Genomic DNA, 18,171 nt, shown 5'->3' with positions numbered 1-18,171 from the left:
TTTGATAAATGCACAGTCAGCTCAGAGGAGCAAGTTAGCCTAGAGGTACAAATGTGAGTGTCAACTAAATAGAGTAAAACTGAGATATCCTGGGTGGGGGGTATGAAGAGTGAGTGAGCAGAGGAGCAGCCCTAGGATGGAGTCTTGAGAAACTCTAACATTGACAGGCAAGCATGGATGGTCCTGCAAAGGAGACAAATGTTACAATCTGAGAAGTAATAGAAGGAAGATCAGCAGACTGAGGTGTCAAGGTGAAGGGAGGGATCCATAGTACTTAAATTGTCATATATTAGTGAACAATGTTCTTTAAATCCTTTCACTTAAAGTTAAAGCTAAAAGATAAATACCTGATTTAGTGGTAATTGCCTTTTAGTTAGCTGGTTAACAAAGCATTTGATGCACAACTTTTACATTTTTTGAGCCTTTTACCATAATGAGGACAAATACTCTGTGTTCTCTGTGCTGGGTTCTATTATAAGAGATTTCTGTAAACTAGCTCATTTAATCTTTACAACAGCTCTGTAAGGTAAGTACATTTCTGTAATTCTCTCAATTTTACAAATGGAGGAACTATAACAGAGATAACATGAATTTCACAAACACAGGGAGGTTATAGAAATTACATACAACGAGTAACCATTAAGGACCAGGGTTTGATGCAGGCACCTAGGTCTGGAGTCTGTGCTCTGCCACTTCCCCATGAATTATCCCCACCACCCCACTGCACACAAATGCACAAAGGAGCACGTTTTAAAATATAATGTCCTAGTGTGATTCTGACATTTATGATTATTTCAGTTGATATTCATCTCATTGGACTTGCCTGCTAGAAGCATTACCTTCATGTCCAGGCCTGAAACATTCATAGTTTGTTTTTCTTTTACTAGCACCAGCTAAGTTCCATTTTTATGTACGTACATATCAAACCATGATACAAACTGTGAGGGAAAGATTTGCCCCTAGTTTTAGAGTCTGTATATACACAGCAGCACCTACTGGTACTAGAGTCATTTAGGTCACTAGAATTGTTTCTGCCTCTCTGGGACTATTTGTCTATTTGCAAACTGTCTATTATCTTTGCCATTCCCTCCAAGCTCTAAAAAGACACACCAAAAAGTTTCTTAATAGCTTGCTCACATCTGGACTCACATTAATTCTATGACCATATTTTATTCCAGACACTTTTGAGAAATTCATCAGGCTGCGAAGTGCGCAGTGATGAATACCGAACGGAGTTTACCACAGCTTTGCAGCGCGTTGACTTATTCATGGGCCAGTTCAACCAAGTCCTCTTAACATCTATATCCACCTTTATTAAAGGAGACCTCACCATCGCTAATCTTGGAACATCAGAGGGTCGATTCATGCAGGTACATACTTTCTGCGAGTGGCTGTGTCTGTTTTATCCGGTGTTATGCAGTTAATTTCCTTCTCTTTTTACAGTAAGGTGTTTGCAAATACTGTAAGTGAAAATCACAGTGGAAGCTAGAGGCATAGACTGAAAGCAAAACAATGAAGCTTGGTCCACGTTTTATGAAGTGTATGGCCTATTTTCTGTTGTTAAATTCTTAAAGCTTTCAGTTTAAATGTGGTTGCTTTAATTTTCTTGCCTGGAATGGTTTGGGGTTTTTTTTTCCATTCATGATTTCTATCACATGATTGGAAAATAAAATGAAACAATTAAAGCGCTTCCAGGCGATGTTTTCCTATTTCAAGGGAAGCTACAGATCAAAAGAGAGCTATTGTGTGAACCGTGCGTCTCCATGAGAAGAAACATTCACATCATTGAGAAATATTGGCAGGAGTTAGGAAGGGACGTTATCATCAAAATCCCATTGTAACTCCAGTTCTCCTGATTCTGCAAAATGATGGGGTCAGACACAAAAAAGTGCAAACACTGGGAAAAAAAGATCTGGATTTTGTTAAGAAATGCCTTTAATGGATAGCAACAGTATTTCCATACAATAAAAGTTCACATTTCAGACTTGCAGTTATCGTGTCCCCTAGATACAAGAACCCTAGCACTTTGCAGAAATTAAAATGCTCTCGTGTTGGGTCTGTTTTGCTGCTCTAATAGTTATTGGTAGTGCTTTCAACATGAGTTCATTAGTAGATTCTTGGTTAATGCACAGTGACGATGGTATCTATTGGAAATGTTGACTTTCCACAAAGACTAGAAATTTCTTTTAAAGAAGGATGTTTATTTCATAATCATCTGACATAATTAACAGCCCAGTCCGGCAATGACTTTTAGTAAACGAATTGAGGACGATGATGTTTTCCTATGGCTTGCCCATCTGTACATTCTCTATCTGTATTCTTTAACAAATATATTTTTTAAAAGTTACCACTGTCTTAGAGCAGTCTGGGTACTGATCAGATGTTTTTCTTGTACTAATGGGCATGGTGGAATTTTTTCAAAATCATGAAACGTGTAAATACAGCTTTCCCACCTCAAAATGAATCATATATTGTAGATCCTGTTATCTAAATAATCCCACACTTGGTCTCCCCTCCTCCTTTTGCTTCACAATTAACTACACTTTTGCTCCCACTCCCCCAGCCCAGTGTTCTTATTCACCCACTTCAGAACATTCAGTGCTGTCCTTAACTCCTCAAAATGTGAAGGAGAGATGCCCAGTCTCCTCCCACACAGACAAGCACTCTAACATATTTGAAATATGATCGTATCTATTATCCTTGTAAAATGTGTTTGTTATGTGGTGTTTATATGTGTTTTTAGTTTACGTTGATGTTATTCTGTAGAATTCCAAGAAAAATCTAGAGGATGACTGAATTCCTCTATTGAATTTCTGTTGTGTTCACTATGTTGATTTGCTTCCCTTTATCTTTTTTCTCCTTTTCTTTTTTTCTTAATTGTCTAATACCTCACCAATCCAGTTCCATATTAATAAACTTTCTACAGTCACTTTAGGTCTGACACTTTTTCACATCATAAGGTTCCTGGCCTATTTCCAGATTCTAAAGAATTCCATTTTTAGATAGATTGCTTTAATAGCTAAGTAAATTCTACTGTGTGACAGATTTCACAACCCAAGTGATATGTTATGTACATCAGTCTCATTATAATAGAAATGCTTTAACATTTCTATTAAAAATGTAACAGATGTTTTATTCTTGTCTCCCAGCATTTTCATAAAAGAAGCCATAGTACACCTTTGCATCCATAACACCAAAGATGAAAATAAGTATATGAGTAGATATTTATTTTATGAAAAGCACTGATATCCTTGATTTTTTTTTTTAAACCAGGTGGCTCTTAATTCATCAAATATGTATCAAGAAGGTACTAACTTTGCTTTACTAGGCAAGTGAGTGCAGCAAAGGAAGCAGTGACACAGAACCTGCCTCTGAGGAACTAAAATTTCAGTAGAGGAAATAAAAACATGTATCTGACACGAAGAGTAGAGAAAACAAAGACATAAAAAACACAGGGCTACTGAAACCCACACAGAGAGGATCTATTTCTCTGACACTTGCCCAGAAGAATTCCATTTAGTAAAATTTTATATAAATAAACCTAAACCATTTAATGGATAAAAGAGTCAACATCACTGAAATCCAGTTTGTTTACAGCAAATAATGTGGAGGCGGAGTCAGGAGTGCAGCAAAAATTTGGGGACCATCCAGCTTAATCTATCCAAGCAGTAACCTGCCAAGTTCTGTAAATGTTTTGACTGCACTGAAGTGCTGAATCTGTGGCCAAGCCTAAGTTTCTACAACCCATGTTTTAATAATACTATGAAGTTTCTCTTACAATATAGAAGGGACATAATTTTCCCAAAGACAGCTGCCATACATGAAAAGGAATAGAAAAATGATTTTACTTCCTTCCTACCCTGAAGCCTAAAGGCAAAGTTGCTTTGCAAATGTTTTCTCCCAAGAGTTTGCAGCTGTTTCTGCCTTTCCTATTGTGCTTATATTCAACTCTGACTGGGAATACAAGCTTCAGCCCCAGCTGTCGGGTGCAAAGTGAATCAGGTATTTCACAGTGGTTATTTGATTAGAAAGAATTATATTGTTTAGCTAACAATATTATACGTATGGAAGAGAAGACATTTTTGACATGTTTTTAACATTTAAACGTGTAACTTACACAGGTGCAGCTATGTCTAAATATACTAATGTGTACATACATTCAAGTCTATCTGTAGAGCTATGTCAGTGTAGATATAGATTTCAAAAACAGTTTTTATTTGTGTGATCACTCTGGGATGCTCTGAAGTAAAATAATATGATAAGCAATGTTTGAGATAGTATAAGTAAACAGTAAGAACACGCCTTCTTACGAATTTTGGAGGCAGAGCGGATGTAGAAAAGAACAAGGCTGGGGAACATGAGCACAGTGTGCAGGGCTACATGGGAGAGGGAAGCAGGATACTCATGAAGATCACAGGACTAATCACAGGGATTGCCCACATCTCCCCTTCTGAGCTCCTCATCTAATCTACAGCCAAAAACAATGCTTGCTTGATTTTTTTTTTACAGCACTTATATAAGGCCTTTAATCTCTAGATGCAAGCATCGTTATTAAAATACTTGTGCATGACTGTCAGGCCATGGAGAGCAAGTGGATGGGGGTGGGGTGGGAGTGGAGAGGCACTTTCAAGACTTGCTGCAAGTTCAGCTCCACATTCACTGGGTAGCTACCTTGTCTATATACAGTGGCCACTGTCTGAGCACTGTCACAGATTTCATTAGGTTCTTTGGCATTATCCTTGCTCTTCTCCCATCACCCTTTCTCCTCTCCCCAATTCCTTGATGCTGTTACCACCCATAACCCCTTTTCTCTTGTGCCTCTTAACTGGACTAGTTGGTCTTAAGCAAGAAACTTCAAGAGGTAGGGACCACCTAAAAAGACATCGTTAGCTCATGATCATTACTTATGACCATCACTTAAAGGATTATGTTAGTAATCAGTGAACTTGACAACAATTACTCACTTCTAGTAAGAAGAATCGATTCATCTATTGACCTCCTGTCTCTAAATTTCTTCAGTTCCTGTGCTGCCATCATGGCATGTCAGTGCTTTGTGCTCGAAGCCTGCAGCATACATTTCATTTGGGATTACTGCTATTTTAGACTATGTAGACACAGATCATCAACTCATCAATGCTGTGAGCAGCCTGCAGAGACACAGCCAAACAAAGCTTGAACTTGAACATTCCTCTTCAGCGATTGCTAACTTACCCGTCTCCTTTATAAAATGCTCAGATAAAAATATCATCTGCCTTTTTTTAATGTGTACATCATTGATTTAGTTACATCTCTAAAGAATGGTAGCTTTGCTATATTTCTTTAGAGGAAAATATACTTCATGGGTTCTGAAATTTCTTTTGGGAGAAAAAGAACCTGTTGTAAATAATAATTTCAGAGTTATGTCCATAACAAAAAAATAAGCCCAGCTCGTATATAGTCTCCTAAAATGAATTAATGAATGGTCTTGAAATATATATATCTTATAAATTCTTATAGCATAGAAACTTAAAACACCATACATATTTGAAACCATGGGAAAGTGCTAATAACCTTTTGTTTGTTTTGGGTTTTTTGGTAGCAGGGAATAACTGGAATTTCTTGTTTGGGTGCTTATTTGAAAAAATGGAGAGACATTTTAAAACAGTAAATATATTTATCAGTAGTTTTTTCAAAATTCAGACAGATATACTCTATATATAGATTGGCGAATCCCACAATCATTGTATTTGGAATACTGATTTGAAAGTATTGGATTTTTTTTAATTTTTACAAAGTTACTAGCTTATTTGGTTTTTAGATGCTTGAAATTTTTTACAAAGTTCTCAGTTTGGTATTGCCTCATTTTGACTCACTTTGACTCATTTCAAAAAGTTGAAACACACATACACATCGGTATTATAATCATTAAAAAAATTGTTTTACTTTTTGTACATACCCTGGCCTTTATAGTGTCAGGTTGGTATAGAAGCTCTTGTACCCACTTACCAAATAAAGAGTGAAAGAACAGAGCAAAGTTTCATTTAATTCAACTTTTGCCACCTGGTACTTTGTTTTACTACTTCAAATTTTGAGTTGTCAGCACCAGTCAGCAATTTCCACTTCTTATGTTTCATTTTTTTAATTCCAGAAAATTAGATGTTTACCTTGGTTGAAACAAAACTCTTTATATCTGATTTCTTTCTAAACAAATACCGATTTCTCTCACATACTTAAGATATAAACCTATAGCTGGTGTTTTAGTCAGTTCAGGCTGTTGTAGCAAATTACCATAGACTAGGTGGCTTAAAAAAACAAACATTTATTTCTCACAGTTCTGGAGGCTGAGAATTCCAAGATCAAGGTGCCAGCAGATCTGGAGTCTAATGAGGGCCTGATTCCGGGTCCACAGATTGCCATCTTCTCACTGTGTCCTCACGTGGTGGAAAGAGGGCACAAGAACTCTATGGGGTCCCATTTATAGGGCACTTAACCTCATTCATGAGAGCTTCACCCTCATGACCTAAGCAGCATCCAAAGGCCTCATCTCTTCACACCATCACACTGAGGATTAGGATTTCAACATATGAACTTGCGGGGTGGGGGGACACAAATATTCAGTACATTGCAAAAGGCATCAGAAACCATACCTTGAAAATGCAAACCAAACTCTTGAAGGTTATCTAAATGTCTGAAGCATTAAAAAAAACCCATCCCTTCATCAAGGCTTAAGTAGGCTTATTATTTCAGTCTATTCATATGTTTAAGCAATAGATATGCCTTTTGGACCTACTATGTGCCAGATCTGTACTAGAAACTAGAGAGAAAGCAGACTCATTTCCTGGATCTGTTAGTTCACATCCAGTTATAACCCAGTTTGTTTATTAATGGTGTCATCTCCTTCACTTACATTTTTTTTTTTTCTCTCTCAATTCACTGGGGAATGTGCTGCATCTCCCACTCTGCTTCTCCTAGTGAGAATCCATTTTTGTTTCTTCTACCCCTCCCCCACCTCCAGCCTCTCTAGATCTCTGTTTTACAAAAGTCCAGTCTGACCATGAGGTATGTTCTTCAGAGAACTGGTTGGGAGGCTGAGCAGGTGATGCCCAAGTGTCAGTCTCAGGCAGGAGGAATGGATGGAAGGCTGTGAACCTTCAGAAGTAAACTTGTCTTTTACTTAATTTAAGGAAACATTTTGCAGATAAATACAAACCAAAACCACAATGAAGTACCACTTCACACCTACTAGGATGGCTATAATCAAGAAAACAGAAAATAACAAATGTCAGTAAGGATGTGAAGAAATTGGAACACTCATACATTGCTGGTGAGAATGTAGAATTATGCATCCCATATGGAAAATGGTCTGGCAGTTCCTCAAAAGGTTAAACATAGAGTTGCTGTTAAGACCCAACAATTCCACTCCTAGGTATATATCCAACAGAAGTGAAAATATATATTCTCACCAAAAGTTAGACTTGGATGTTCCTAGCAGCATTATTCACAGTAGCCAAAAAGTAGAAACAACCCAATGTCCATCAACTGATAAATGGATAAATAAAATATAGTATATTCATACAAAGGAATGTTATTTGGCAATAAAAAGGAATGACGTACTGATACATACTCCAACATGGATGAACCTTGAAAACATTAAGTGAAAGAAGCCAGTTACAAAAGACCACATATTGTAGGATTCCATTTACATGAAATGTCCAGAATAGGAAAATCTGGGGAGATAGAAAGTAGATTAGTGGTTGCCAGGAACTGGAGGGTATGACGGGCTAGGGTGGATGATGGCTAAGGGGTGTGGGGTTTCTGAGGTAATGAAAATATTCCAAAATTAGTTGTGAAGATGGTTGCACAAATCTGTGAATATGCTAAAAACCACTGAATTGTCTACTTTAAAAAAATGAGGAGAAAAACCACGTATCTCACGTTATGTGAGAAATAATATCTCATGTTAAATTGTATTCATCCTTCCTAAAGAAAATTAAATTCTAAAACAGTTTAATCAAAAGTAGAACTCTGGGGCTTCCCTGGTGGCGCAGTGGTTGAGTGTCCACCTGCTGATGCAGGGGACACGGGTTGGTGCCTCGGTCTGGGAAGATCCCACATGCCACGGAGCAGCTGGGCCCGTGAGCCAGGGCCGCTGAGCCTGCGCGTCCGGAGCCTGTGCTCCGCAACGGGAGAGGCTACAACAGTGAGAGGCCCGTGTAATGCAAAAAAAAGAAAAAATAGAACTCTGTCTGTGGGGTGAAGAGGTCTGGCCTTTATGTATTTATAGATATATTACATAGAATTACTTTGTTCAGGGTCATGAATTTAGGGCCCTAGCCACAAGGTTTTATTTTATTTTTACATATATTTCTTCCCCTGTCCTCCCCCAGGTAATTTGAGATCATAGCCACCACAGTCAAGTAAATTCAGATTCCTCCCTACTCCCTCACCCTAGTCTTGTATTTTCAAGAACATTAAAGAAAATGGTTTTGAGAACTAAACACTAAAGATTAGTTGTCAGCACAGTAGAAACTCAAAAGGTAGTTGCCAGTCTTCTATTTCTTGCTCATTGTCCTAAAACTGCCAGGTGATTTATCATAAGAATTAAATTTAAATGCTGGATTCTGTTCTGTCCTTAGAAATATCTCCATGACAACCAAAAGGAACTCCTAACTTCTTGCAAAGATTGCTTCAGGAGTATTTTGAGAGTTAAAGTGGTTACCCACTCATTTAGAATTCTGGCAATAAGAGAAAGTGAGGAATTAATGATAGAAACAATAGCAATAGGTATCCCTCCAGAGAAAGGGCTAATGATCAACTAAAAATGTATCTGCATCTGTGATATGACCTCTGCTTGAAACTCCAAGCAGTCATCTCACTTTTCCACACAGCCTTCCTGTCTTCTCTGGTTCATTCCTTTTTCTATAACAATCCACACTTATCCTAGCTCATGATCAAAAGTTGAGCTTGCCAGCTGTACTAATAACATTTCCTCTGTGCCATCAAAAACTATTTAGATGTGGAGTCTTTTCTCCTTAGGCACACTTAACTTGTGCAGCCAAGATTACTGAAACAAGGAGTATTTGGCAAGGCAAATATATTGTGAAATTTGTTTTAATGCTTTGACTCATAAGTGGCTCTTGGGAGCTCAGAGTTGAAGTTTTTTATTGGTATTTACTCTGGTGCTCCAAGAGTAGATCAGTTGAGTGTTTAAAAAGAGGTCAAGCAAACAGATTCTGGCATGAGATAAAGCTCCTTGGAAACCTGACTCTTGTACTTTCTAGCTGAGATTCTCTGTCATCTTTTCTTTATGGAAAACAATAGTACCTACCCTGTAGGATTATTGTGAGGAGTAAATAAAATACCCATTTAAAGCACTTAGCACAATGCCTGGCTCAGTTACCATCATATATGGTGTTCTTCAGACAAAAAGTCTTAACTGGTAATGCACCAAATCAATCTATCCAAGTTCCAGAGGTGCAAAGAGCTTCTTTATGAAAAGAGTAATGTTAATCCTTTCTGGGAAGTGAATATTTGGATGGGCTTAAGATAGTTGATAAAGTCAAAGATGATGACCTATTAATTAAGAAGGGATTTCTTATTATAGATAGGGGAAATGATATTAAAGAGAGCAAGAAGATAGGAGACAAAACTTAGTAGGAGGTGACTGTTATGTAGCAGGTCTGAATAGAATGGAAGGTATAAGAGAGACAGAAACAAAATGCAAATACCTATAGGCAAGGTTCAGAGGGATGAATGATCTCCAGTGAAGTAGAAAGCACAGAATGAGGCAGAGAACAGAGTCAGGTTATTAAGGCTGGTGTATTGTTTTGGTTTTTACTTGTGTGTGAGAAAATGAAAATTTTTTTCACCTTTTCAGTTTGAAGTGATTGACAACAATCAGGGAAATATGAAAAAATTGGGGGGCAGGGAGGCATGAGGGGTAGGAAAAACAAGAGGTGGTGAGCACCAGAAGTATGTCAAGATAGAAAAATTGGTTAGGAGGTCGGCGGGAAGATGGCGGAAGAGTAAGACGTGGAGATCGCCTTCCTCCTCACGGATATACCAGAAATACATCTACACGTGGAACAACTCCTACAGAACACCTACTGAAGGCTGGCAGAAGACCTCAGAGCTCCCAAAAGGCAAGAAACTCCCCACGTACCTGGGTAGGGCAAAAGAAAAAAGAAAAAACAGAGACAAAAGAATAAGGACGGCACCTGCACCAGTGGGAGGGAGCTGTGAAGGAGGAAAAGTTTCCACACACTAGGAAGCCCCTCCGCGGGCGGAGACTGCGGGAGGCGGAGGGGGGAGCTTCGGGACCGCGGAGTGGTGCACAGCGACGGGTGTGGAGGGCAAAGCGGGGAGATTCCTGCACAGACGATCGGTGCCGACCGGCACTCACCAACCCGAGAGGTTTGTCTGCTCACCCGCCGGGGCGGGCGGGGCTGCGAGCTGAGGCTCGGGTTTCGGTTTTGGACGGAGCGCAGGGAGAGGATTGGGGTTGGCGGCTTGAGCATAGCCTGAAGGGGTTGGTGCGCCACGACTAGCCGGGAGGGAGTTCGGGGAAAAGCCGGCACCGGCCGAAGAGGCAAGAGACTTTTTCTTCCCTCTTTGTTTCCTGGTGCGCGAGGAGAGGGGTTTAAGAGCGCTGCTTAAAGGAACTCCAGAGACGGGCGCGAGCCGCGGCGGGAAGCACGAGCCCCAGAGACGGGCGCGAGCCGCGGCTGAAACCGCGGACCCCAGAGACGGGCGGGAGACGCTGGGGCTGCTGCTGCCGCCACCAGGGGGGCTGTGTGCGAGCACAGGTCACTCTCCGCGCCCCTCTTCCGCGGAGCCTGTGCAGGCCGCCACTGCCAGGTTCCCGGGATCCAGGGACAACTTCCCCAGGAGTACGCACGGCGGGTCTCAGGCTGGTGCAGCGTCACGCCGGCCTCTGGTGCAGCGTCACGCCGGCCTGTGCCGCAGCGTCACGCCGCCTCTGCCGCCGCAGGCCCGCCCCGCACGCAGTGCCCCTCCTTCCCCCATCCCCCAACCCCCGGCCTGAGTGAGCCGGAGCTCCCGAATTAGCGGCTCCTTTAACCCCGTCCTGTCTGAGCAAAAAAACAGATGCCCTCCAGCGATCTGCGCGCAGGGGCAGGGCCGGGTACAAAGCTGAGCTCCTGTGAGCTGTGAGAGCAGGGAGGAGAGGGGGAGGTCTCTCCCGGCAGCCGCGGAGGCGGCGGATTGAAGCTCCACGATCAACTTGATGTGCCCTGCATTGTGGAATACCTGAATACACAGGGAGTGATCCCAAATTGAAGAGGGGGAATTTAGGAGCAAGATCTGTGATTTTTTTCCCTTTTCCTCTTTTTGTGAATGTGTGCGTGTATGCTTCTGTGTGAGATCTTGTCTGTATACTCTTGCTTCCACCATTTGTCCTAGGGCTCTATCCGTCCATGGTTTTTTTTTTTTTTTTTAATTTTTTTTTAATAATTAATTTTAATTGTAATAACTTTATTGAACTTTACCTTCGTTCTTTCTTTCTTTCTTTCCTTCCCTCCTTCCCTCCTTTAGACAGCGAATCACCCCAGGTTGAGGGGGTGGTCTCTGGGAGCAGGATTTATGATTTTTCCCCCTTTGCCCCTCTTTGTGAACGTGTATGTGTATGCTTCTGTGTAAGATTTTCTCTGTATAGCTTTGCTCCCAACAGTTGTCCTAGGGCTCTATCCGTCCATGGTTTTTTTTTTAAAAAAAAATTTTTTTTTCTTAATAATTAATTTTAATTGTAATAACGTTATTGTACTTTACCTTCGTTCTTTCTTTCTTTCTTTCCTTCCTTCCTTCCCTCCTTCAGACAACAAATCACCCCAAATTGAGGAGGTGGTCTCTGGGAGCAGGATTTATGATTTTTCCCCCTTTGCCTCTCTTTGTGAACGTGTATGTGTATGCTTCTGTGTAAGATTTTCTCTGTATAGCTTTGCTTCCAACATTTGTCCTAGGGCTCTATCCGTCCATGGTTTTTTTAAAAAAAAATTTTTTTTTTCTTAATAATTAATTTTAATTGTAATAACTTTATTGTACTTTACCTTCGTTCTTTCTTTCTTTCTTTCCTTCCTTCCTTCCCTCTTTTAGACAGCGAATCACCCCAGGTTGAGGAGGTGGTCTCTGGGAGCAGGATTTATGATTTTTCCCCCTTTGCCTCTCTTTGTGAACGTGTATGTGTATGCTTCTGTGTAAGATTTTCTCTGTATAGCTTTGCTTCCAACATTTGTCCTAGGGCTCTATCCGTCCATGGTTTTTTTTAAAAAAAAATTTTTTTTTCTTAATAATTTTAATTGTAATAACTTTATTGTACTTTACCTTCGTTCTTTCTTTCCTTCCTTCCTTCCTTCCCTCCTTTAGACAGCGAATCATCCCAGGTTGAGGAGGTGGTCTCTGGGAGCAGGATTTATGATTTTTCCCCCTTTGCCTCTCTTTGTGAACACGTATGTGTATGCTTCTGTGTAAGATTTTCTCTGTATAGCTTTGTTTCCAACATTTGTCCTAGGGTTCTATCTGTTCTTTTTTTTTTTTTTTCTTTCTTTCTAAATATTTTTTAGTACAATAACTATATTATACTTTATTTTATTTTTACTGTATCTTCTTTCTTTCTGTCTTTTTTCCTTCTTTCCCTCCTTCCTTCCTCCCTTCCTCCCTCCCTCCCTCCCTCCTTTCTTTCCTTCTTTGCTTCTTTCTTCCTTCCTTCCTTTCCTCCTTTCCTCCTTTCCTTCTTTCTTTCCTCAAACTTCTACTAATTCTCTCTACATTTTCTCCTTCTTTCCCTCCTTCCTTCCTTCCTTCTCCCCTCCCTCCCTTTCTTTCCTTCATTGCTTCTTTCTTCCTTCCTTCCTTTCCTCCTTTCCTTCTTTCTTTCCTCATACTTCTACTAATTCTCTCTACATTTTCTCCTTCTTTCCCTCCTACCTTCCTTCCTTCCTCCCTCCCTCCCTCCTTTCTTTCCTTCTTTGCTTCTTTCTTCCTTCCTTCCTTTCCTCCTTTCCTTCTCTCTTTCCTCAAACTTCTACTAATTCTCTCTACATTTTCTCCTTCTTTCCCTCCTTCTTTCCTTCCTTCCTCCCTCCCTCCCTCCCTCCTTTCTTTCCTTCTTTGCTTCTTTCTTCCTTCCTTCCTTTCCTCCTTTCCCTCTTTCTTTCCTCAAACTTCTACTAATTCTCTCTACATTTTCTCCTTCTTTCCCTCCTTCCTTCCTTCCTTCCTCCCTCCCTCCCTCCTTTCTTTCCTTCTTTGCTTCTTTCTTCCTTCCTTCCTTTCCTCCTTTCCTTCTTTCTTTCCTCATACTTCTAATAATTCTCTCTACTTTTCCTCCCTTTTATTCTGAGCCGTGTGGATGAAAGGCTCTTGGTGCTCCAGCCCAGGAGGCAGGGCTCTGCCTCTGAGGTAGGAGAGCCAACTTCAGGACACTGATCAACAAGAGACCTCCCAGCTCCACATAATATTAAACGGTGGAAATCTCCCAGAGACCTCCATCTTAACACCAGCACCCAGCTTCACTCAACGACCAGCAAGCCACAGTGCTGGACAACCTATGCCAAACAACTAGCAAAACAGGAACACAACCCCACCCATTAGCAGAGAGGCTGCCTAAAATCATAACAAGGCCACAGACACCCCAAAACACACCACCAGACGTGAACCTGCCCACTAGAGAGACAAGATCCAGCCTCATCCAGCACAACACAGGCACTAGTCCCCGCCACCAGGAAGCCTACACAACCCGCTGAAACAACCTTAGCCACTGGAGACAGACATCAAAAACAACGGGAACTACGAACGTGCAGCCTGAAAAAGGAGACCCCAAACACAGTAAGATAAGCAAAATGAGAAGACAGAAAAATACACAGCAGATGAAGGAGCAAGATAAAAACCCACCAGACCTAACAAATGAAGAGGAAATAGGCAATCTACCTGAAAAAGAATTCAGAATAATGATAGTAAGGATGATCCGAAATCTTGGAAGTAGAATGGACAAAATGCAAGAAACAGTTAACAAGGACCTACAAGAACTAAAGATGAAACAAGCAACAATGAACAACGCAATAAATGAAATTAAAAGTACTCTAGATAGGATCAATAGCAGAATAACTGAGGCAGAAGAACGGATAAGTGACCTGGAAGATAAAGTAGTGGAAATAACTACTGCAGAGCAGAATAAAGAAAAAAGAATGAAAAGAACTGAGGACAGTCTCAGAGAGCTCTGGGACAACATTAAACGCACCAACATTCGAATTATAGGGGTTCCAGAAGAAGAAGAAAAAAAGAAAGGGACTGAGAAAATATTTGAAGAGATTATAGTTGAAAACTTCCCTAATATGGGAAAGGAAATAGTTAATCAAGTCCAGGAAGCACAGAGAGTCCCATACAGGATAAATACAAGGAGAAATACGCCAAGACACATATTAATCAAACTATCAAAAATTAAATACAAAGAAAGCATATTAAAAGCAGCAAGGGAAAAACAACAAATAACACACAAGGGAATCCCCATAAGGTTAACAGCTGATCCCTCAGCAGAAACCCTACAAGCCAGAAGGGAGTGGCAGGACATACTGAAAGTGATGAAGGAGAAAAACCTGCAACCAAGACTACTCTACCCAGCAAGGATCTCATTCAGATTTGATGGAGAAATTAAAATCTTTACAGACAAGCAAAAGCTGAGAGAGTTCAGCACCACCAAACCAGCTTTACAACAAATGCTAAAGGAACTTCTCTAGATAAGAAATGCAAAAGAAGGAAACGACCTATAATAACGAACCCAAAACAATATAGAAAATGGGAATAGGAACATACATATCGATAATTACCTTAAATGTAAATGGACTAAATGCTCCCACCAAAAGACACAGATTGGCTGAATGGATACAAAAACAAGACCCTTATATATGCTGTCTACAAGAGACCCACCTCAGACCTAGAGACACATACAGACTGAAAGTAAGGGGATGGAAAAAGATATTCCATGCAAATGGAAACCAAAAGAAAGCTGGAGTAGCAATTCTCATATCAGACAAAATAGACTTTAAAATAAGGACTCTTAAAAGGGATAAAGAAGGACACTACATAATGATCAAGGGATCGATCCAAGAAGAAGATATAACAATTGTAAATATTTATGCACCCAACATAGGAGCACCTCAATACGTAAGGCAAATACTAACAGCCATAAAAGGGGAAATTGATAGTAACACATTCATAGTAGGGGACTTTAACACCCCACTTTCACCCATGGACAGATCATCCAAAATGAAAATAAATAAGGAAACACAAGCTTTAAATGATACATTAAACAAGATGGACTTAATTGATATTTATAGGACACTCCATCCAAAAACAACAGAATACACATTTTTCTCAAGTGCTCATGGAACATTCTCCAGGATAGATCATATCTTGGGTCACAAATCAAGCCTTGGTAAATTTAAGAAAATTGAAATTGTATCAAGTATCTTTTCTGACCACAACGCCATGAGACTAGATATCAATTACAGGAAAAGATCTGTAAAATATACAAACACATGGAGGCTAAACAATACACTACTTAATAATGAAGTGATCACTGAAGAAATCAAAGAGGAAATAAAAAAATACCTAGAAACAAATGACAATGGAGACACAACGACCCAAAACCTATGGGATGCAGCAAAAGCAGTTCTAAGGGGGAAGTTTATAGCAATACAAGCCCACCTTAAGAAGCAGGAAACATCTCGAATAAACAACCTAACCTTGCACCTCAAGCAATTAGAGAAAGAAGAACAAAAAAGCCCCAAAGCTAGCAGAAGGAAAGAAATCATAAAAATCAGATCAGAAATAAATGAAAAAGAAATGAAGGAAACGATAGCAAAGATCAATAAAACTAAAAGCTGGTTCTTTGAGCAGATAAACAAAATAGATAAACCACTAGCCAGACTCATCAAGAAAAAAAGGGAGAAGACTCAAATCAATAGAATTAGAAATGAGAAAGGAGAAATAACAACTGACACTGCAGAAATAAAAAAAATCATGAGAGATTACTACAAGCAACTCTATGCCAATAAAATGGACAATCTGGAAGAAATGGACAAATTCTTAGAAATGCACAACCTGCCAAGACTGAATCAGGAAGAAATAGAAAATATGAACAGACCAATCACGAGCACTGAAATTGAAACTGTGATTTAAAATCTTCCAACAAACAAAAACCCAGGACCAGATGGCTTCACAGGTGAATTCTATCAAACGTTTAGAGAAGAGCTAACACCTATCCTTCTCGAACTCTTCCAAAATATAGCAGAGGGAGGAACAATCCCAAATTCCTTCTACGAGGCCACCATCACCTTGATACCAAAACCAGACAAGGATGTCACAAAGAAAGAAAACTACAGGCCAATATCACTGATGAACATAGATGCAAAAATCCTCAACAAAATACTAGCAAACAGAATCCAACAGCACATTAAAAGGATCATACACCATGATCAAGTGGGGTTTATTCCAGGAATGCAAGGATTCTTCAATATACGCAAATCTATCAATGTGATAAACCATATTAACAAATTGAAGGAGAAAAACCATATGATCATCTCAATAGATGCAGAGAAAGCTTTTGACAAAATTCAACACCCATTTATGATAAAAACCCTCCAGAAAGTAGGCATAGAGGGAACTTTCCTCAACATAATAAAGGCCATATATGACAAGCCCACAGCAAACATCATCCTCAATGGTGAAAAACTGAAGGCATTTCCACTAAGATCAGGAACAAGACAAGGTTGCCCACTCTCACCACTCTTATTCAACATAGTTTTGGAAGTTTTAGCCACAGCAATCAGAGAAGAAAAGGAAATAAAAGGAATCCACATCGGAAAAGAAGAAGTAAAGCTGTCACTGTTTGCAGATGACACGATACTATACATAGAGAATCCTAAAGATGCTACCAGAAAACTACTAGAGCTAATCAATGAATTTGGTAAAGTAGCAGGATACAAAATTAATGCACAGAAATCTCTGGCATTCCTATATACTAATGATGAAAAATCTGAAAGTGAAATCAAGAAAACACTCCCATTTACCATTGCAACAAAAAGAATAAAATATCTAGGAATAAACCTACCTAAGGAGACGAAAGACCTGTATGCAGAAAATTATAAGACACTGATGAAAGAAATTAAAGATGATACAAATAGATGGAGAGATATACCATGTTCTTGGATGGGAAGAATCAACATTGTGAAAATGACTCTACTACCCAAAGCAATCTACAGATTCAATGCAATCCCTATCAAACTTCCACTGGCATTTTTCACAGAACTAGAACAAAAAATTTCAAAATTTGTATGGAAACACAAAAGACCCCGAATAGCCAAAGCAATCTTGAGAACGAAAAAAGGAGCTGGAGGAATCAGGCTCCCTGACTTCAGACTATACTACAAAGCAACAGTAATCAAGACAGTATGGTACTGGCACAAAAACAGAAAGATAGATCAGTGGAACAGGATAGAAAGCCCAGAGATAAACCCACGCACATATGGACACCTTATCTTTGATAAAGGAGGCAGGAATGTACAGTGGAGAAAGGACAGCCTCTTCAATAAATGGTGCTGGGAAAACTGGACAGGTACATGTAAAAGTATGAGATTAGATCACTCCCTAACACCATACACAAAAATAAGCTCAAAATGGATTAAAGACCTAAATGTAAGGCCAGAAACTATCAAACTCTTAGAGGAAAACATAGGAAGAACACTCTATGACATAAATCACAGCAAGATCCTTTCTGACCCACCTCCTAGAGTAATGGAAATAAAAACAAAAATAAACAAATGGGACCTAATGAAACTTAAAAGCTTTTGCACAGCAAAGGAAACCATAATCAGGACCAAAAGACAACCCTCAGAATGGGAGAAAACATTTGCAAATGAAGCAACTGACAAAGGATTAATCTCCAAAATTTACAAGCAGCTCATGCAGCTCAATAACAAAAAAACAAACAACCCCATCCAAAAATGGGCAGAAGACCTAAACAGACATTTCTCCAAAGAAGATATACAGAATGCCAACAAACACATGAAAGAATGCTCAACATCATTAATCATTAGAGAAATGCAAATCAAAACTACAATGAGATATCATCTCACACCAGTCAGAATGGCCATCATCAAAAAATCTAGAAAGAATAAA

General features: G+C 39.6%; 1 protein-coding gene across 4 annotated transcripts in view; it reads left to right on the top strand.

The window, feature by feature from the left end:
* Nucleotides 1-18,171, top strand: part of MET (MET proto-oncogene, receptor tyrosine kinase) — a 137,729-nt gene that overhangs the window by 69,115 nt on the left and 50,443 nt on the right. For all 4 annotated transcript variants that reach the window (XM_032642834.1, XM_032642833.1, XM_032642835.1 and 1 more), the window contains one exon: nt 1,179-1,370. In XM_032642834.1, the coding sequence (XP_032498725.1) occupies nt 1,179-1,370 (192 nt within the window). The remainder of the gene's footprint in view (nt 1-1,178; nt 1,371-18,171) is intronic.

The sequence above is a fragment of the Phocoena sinus genome, chromosome 9 (genome assembly GCF_008692025.1).
Source record: "Phocoena sinus isolate mPhoSin1 chromosome 9, mPhoSin1.pri, whole genome shotgun sequence".
NCBI classification, from domain to species: Eukaryota; Metazoa; Chordata; class Mammalia; order Artiodactyla; family Phocoenidae; genus Phocoena; species Phocoena sinus.
Note: the sequence above shows the minus strand (reverse complement) of the source record. Positions and strands in the feature narration are given on the sequence as shown.